Source organism: Trichinella spiralis (assembly GCF_000181795.1).
Source record: "Trichinella spiralis strain ISS 195 chromosome Unknown Scfld6101, whole genome shotgun sequence".
Lineage (NCBI taxonomy): Eukaryota > Metazoa > Nematoda > Enoplea > Trichinellida > Trichinellidae > Trichinella > Trichinella spiralis.
In genome coordinates this window covers 1-3,590 of record NW_003533040.1, presented here as the reverse complement: position 1 = coordinate 3,590, position 3,590 = coordinate 1, and the positions used below count along the sequence as shown (strand labels likewise).

At 33.5% G+C, this 3,590-nt stretch overlaps 2 protein-coding genes across 2 annotated transcripts; both read right to left on the bottom strand.

The window, feature by feature from the left end:
• Nucleotides 1-173: 173 nt before the first annotated feature.
• Tsp_13092 (putative WHEP-TRS domain protein) lies at nt 174-765 on the bottom strand. Its single transcript, XM_003366366.1, has 3 exons — nt 700-765; nt 382-621; nt 174-260 (listed from the first exon to the last, which is right to left on the bottom strand). Exons 1-3 carry the CDS (start codon nt 763-765, stop codon nt 174-176), a joined length of 393 nt encoding a protein of 130 aa, XP_003366414.1.
• Nucleotide 766: 1 nt separating this feature from the next.
• Nucleotides 767-3,491, bottom strand: Tsp_13091 (bifunctional aminoacyl-tRNA synthetase). The gene is made up of 11 exons (XM_003366365.1): nt 3,436-3,491; nt 3,096-3,211; nt 2,793-2,910; nt 2,639-2,723; nt 2,402-2,461; nt 1,996-2,298; nt 1,704-1,862; nt 1,535-1,647; nt 1,350-1,476; nt 1,085-1,255; nt 767-952 (listed from the first exon to the last, which is right to left on the bottom strand). The coding sequence occupies exons 1-11, from the start codon at nt 3,489-3,491 to the stop codon at nt 767-769; spliced, it is 1,494 nt and encodes a 497-aa protein (XP_003366413.1).
• Between the last annotated feature and the right edge of the window lie 99 nt (nt 3,492-3,590).

Sequence of the window (3,590 nt, the reverse complement as noted above, 5' to 3'; positions counted from 1 at the left end):
TTCATTTGGAAGCAGTCATAAATCAAAAGTGAATAGACGGGGGATTTTTCACACTCAGTAAAGCTGATTCCTGGAAGGGAGAATGAACGGGTTGCACTGTAGTACTTTTTATGTGTGCAGTGAAATAATTCGGGGAAAGTTCTTATCAAAATTTTCATTATGACGATTTGATCTTAGGTAGAAGTGTTCTCTGTAATATTACAGTGTGGTGGAGTGGAAACGGGAATATCAAAATTCGGAGACCATTGGTTGCCTGTCATCTTTTTCAAATCACTTTTCATAATTTTGTAGTTGTCAACCAAAAAACAAATAGGATTCGAAGATTGAGAAAAAAAAACTTTCAAACAAATAAAAAAACCACATAGAATATTTATAAATTACTTTATCAACTCCAGAACTTTTCATTTGTCGAATATCATCGCCGGCAGATTTGATTTCAAGAAGCAATTTGTCCAATTGTTCAACAGTAGAAGAAGTTCCACTCTCGACCGTTTCAACGGTCGCCGTTGTTGTTCTTTTCGATAATTCATTCACCAAATCGGGATTCCATTTTTGATTTGTCAATTTTTCAAAATCACTTTTCAACTGTTTCAAAATTTCCACTCGACTTTCAATCTCTTTCTAAATACAAAACACAAATTCAACAATCTCCATTTAATACAACCACCACCACCACTGCTACTAGTTAGTAGAGTATACTTTTTTAAGTCCATCACTTTTCATCCGACGTATCTCATCTCCAACTTCTTTGATTTTCAACAACATCTCAGCAGAAGACATTCCCCGTTTTATCACACCCAGGCTGATTTGCCTGATCGGCATCATTCTTTGCCAACTGATCGACTTGATTCGAAATTTCATTCACCAAAATTGGAGTCCACTTTTTGCCCGTTACCAATTCATAATCTGCTTTCAACTGTTTCAACTTCTCAACTTCAACTTGCACAACAGCCTAAAAACATGTGAACAAAAAATTTTTCTTTAAAGAAATATCCAACTGTAGAGGATATATATATATATATATATATTCTCTCCCACCCCCCCCCGCTCTCCCTCCCTCTCTCTCGGTTTTTGTTGCACCAACCTTTTCAACGCTTTCACTTTTCATCTTGCGAATTGCATCGCCCAAATGCTTGATTTCAAGCAACAACAAAACTTCCTTGTTGACCAGCAGATCATCGTTTTTCGCTTCCATTTTATCTTTTTTTTGCATTTCTTTCATTTTTACCACGGATTTTTTATCAACGTTACCAGCCTTGAACAATTTAAATCAATTCTTCTCAGTCAACTTATAATGAATTCGATAAAAACAAATCAGCATGCATAAATAAATAAATAAATAATCATACTTGTACTTGCAATGATTCAACTTTTTTAGAAGCTGGTTTCGTCGCCATCACCCCAGTGGGAAGGTCTTTCACATGGCCATCGGGTATGTTGAAAAGAATCAAAGGTGAAGGCAGACCAGTGTACGGACTGAATTGGTGTGAAATGGAAGAGAAAAGTTCAATTAACTTTCACAAAATATACCAACCTGGATGCACTGTACGGTTGGTCGCAAATGTAAAAGCCTTTCCTCTGCAATTGTACAATATCACCCTTGTTTATTTGACACATTGCCCATTCGCCGACCATTTCAAAATCATGCTATAACAAATTGCAGCATTGTTGAAGAAAAAAAAATTATATAAATACAATCGAACCCTAGAATCACGACAGATGAACTTTTTGAAATCTTCATCTTTGCCCAGAATTGCTTTCGATATTACATTGTCGAAATGTGAAGCAATTATTGGAATGAGCTGTTTTTCTCGCTTGTCCTCTTCACACAGCCAAGTCAATTTGAGTGTGTTTTTAAAATTCTAAATTACAAAAAATTCTTTTCAATTTTTCATTTTCGAAATAAATAATCCAAATGAGCGAGCAAACAAAAAAACTTTCCTCTACTTTCTAGAACAAGCAGTGGAAAATTAGAAATTTTTACCCCTTGCTTACCGTATTCTCTAGACAAAGCTGCAACGCAGCTGACGTAACTTTGCCAGAAGTTCTTACAACTTTTTTCACAATCGCATTTCCCCAATTTATCAAAGTGATCGTGTCATTTTCTTTCAACAAATTCGCATCCTCTTGTTCAATGAAAATTTCATTTCCATAATAAACAATCTTTTCACCAGCAATATTGCTATTTTTCGGATGTTTCGGAACTGATTTTTCATGTGGATGCACTTCATCAATACGAACCGCAACTAAACTCTGCTTCAACAATGCAGTGTAACGCGGAGCTATTGGATCAATTACCTGAACAATAATTTAGAAAAAAACAAATTAATTACAACAATTCAACTGGATATCACTTTTTGAAAAAATTATTTTTTTATTAATTTCAAATTAAAATTCTTACTTTTCTATTAAAAGCCCACAGTTTGTTCCAATCCATCATAACAACAGACCTGGAAGATCCCTGAAAATTAAACTGTTTCACACTTTTGAACAGATAAATACTACATGTAAAAATAGAATGAAAGTATTGTACAATAATTTCACAAAAACGTTCTCTCTGCATTTCCCTTCTGAACAATGTGAAGAAAAATATTGAAAGAAAAAGTATTGAACAATACAATCACAATCAATTTATTACCTGAGCAACGATAAACTGTTTGAGACCTTCGACGGTCATTCCACGACGAAGAACCCCCCGAACAGTAGGCAAACGGGGATCATCCCTAAAATTACATTGCTTCATCAAACTGCATTACAAAAACAAACAAACAAACAAACAAAATCACTCATACCATCCTTCAACAATTCCTTCATTCACCAACCAGGTGAGCTTTCGTTTACTCATCACTGTATTCATCAAATTCAAACGACTGTATTCATAAATGTGAGGCTTTCTCAATTTCAAAGCATCTAAATCAAAATTACATCTAAGCATACAAATAGATTAATCACCAAAATTCATACTATTTATTTATTCACAATAATAACCAAAATTAAATATTTCAAATAATCGTATTCACTTGATTGCAACAAATAATTTTTGTAATTTCATCATTTCTAGCATTCAATTCAGTACAAATTAAAATTATTCTTACCCAAAATAAAAAAATATTGCTCATCACGATCATGGTATTCTGTAGTTCGAAGGGCGTGCGTGACATTTTCAATGCTATCGACAATTGGACACGCAAAGTCGTACGTCGGATAAACTCTTAAATTTTGTGAAAAAAATTAATTGAAAAATTAAAAGCATATATGATATATAAATATTGAAAAAAATGTTAATTCGAATTACGATCAACATTTGAATTAAACAACATCTTGCTCATACTTATATTTGCCTTTAGTTTGAATATGCTCCTCAGTTTTGCAACGATAAATTGTCGGATCGCGCATACAACCGTTGTCCGAATCCATATCAATTTTCAACCTTACACAACACCTCTGACCAACAGTTGTACCATTTTTTCATCTCTTCCCACAGTTTCCATATTTTCTTTTTACACCTACACAATGATGAAATATTTTTCCATGACAAATTGAAATTTGAAAAAAAAACAAAAACAAAACAACTATTTATTTTCCGACAT

Excerpts from the sequence above, each read along its gene's own strand:
- Tsp_13092 (XM_003366366.1), bottom strand. The coding sequence starts at position 765 with ATGTTGTTGAAAATCAAAGAAGTTGGAGATGAGATACGTCGGATGAAA. Across the intron at positions 622-699 it reads AAAGTGATGGACTTAAAAAA|AAAGAGATTGAAAGTCGAGT; the intron begins GTATACTCTACT and ends TTTTGTATTTAG. Across the intron at positions 261-381 it reads AAAGTTCTGGAGTTGATAAA|ATGACAGGCAACCAATGGTC; the intron begins GTAATTTATAAA and ends GATTTGAAAAAG.
- Tsp_13091 (XM_003366365.1), bottom strand. The coding sequence starts at position 3,491 with ATGGAAACTGTGGGAAGAGATGAAAAAATGGTACAACTGTTGGTCAGA. Across the intron at positions 2,299-2,401 it reads TGTGGGCTTTTAATAGAAAA|GTAATTGATCCAATAGCTCC; the intron begins GTAAGAATTTTA and ends ATTATTGTTCAG. Across the intron at positions 1,648-1,703 it reads TCATCTGTCGTGATTCTAGG|CATGATTTTGAAATGGTCGG; the intron begins GTTCGATTGTAT and ends AATTTGTTATAG.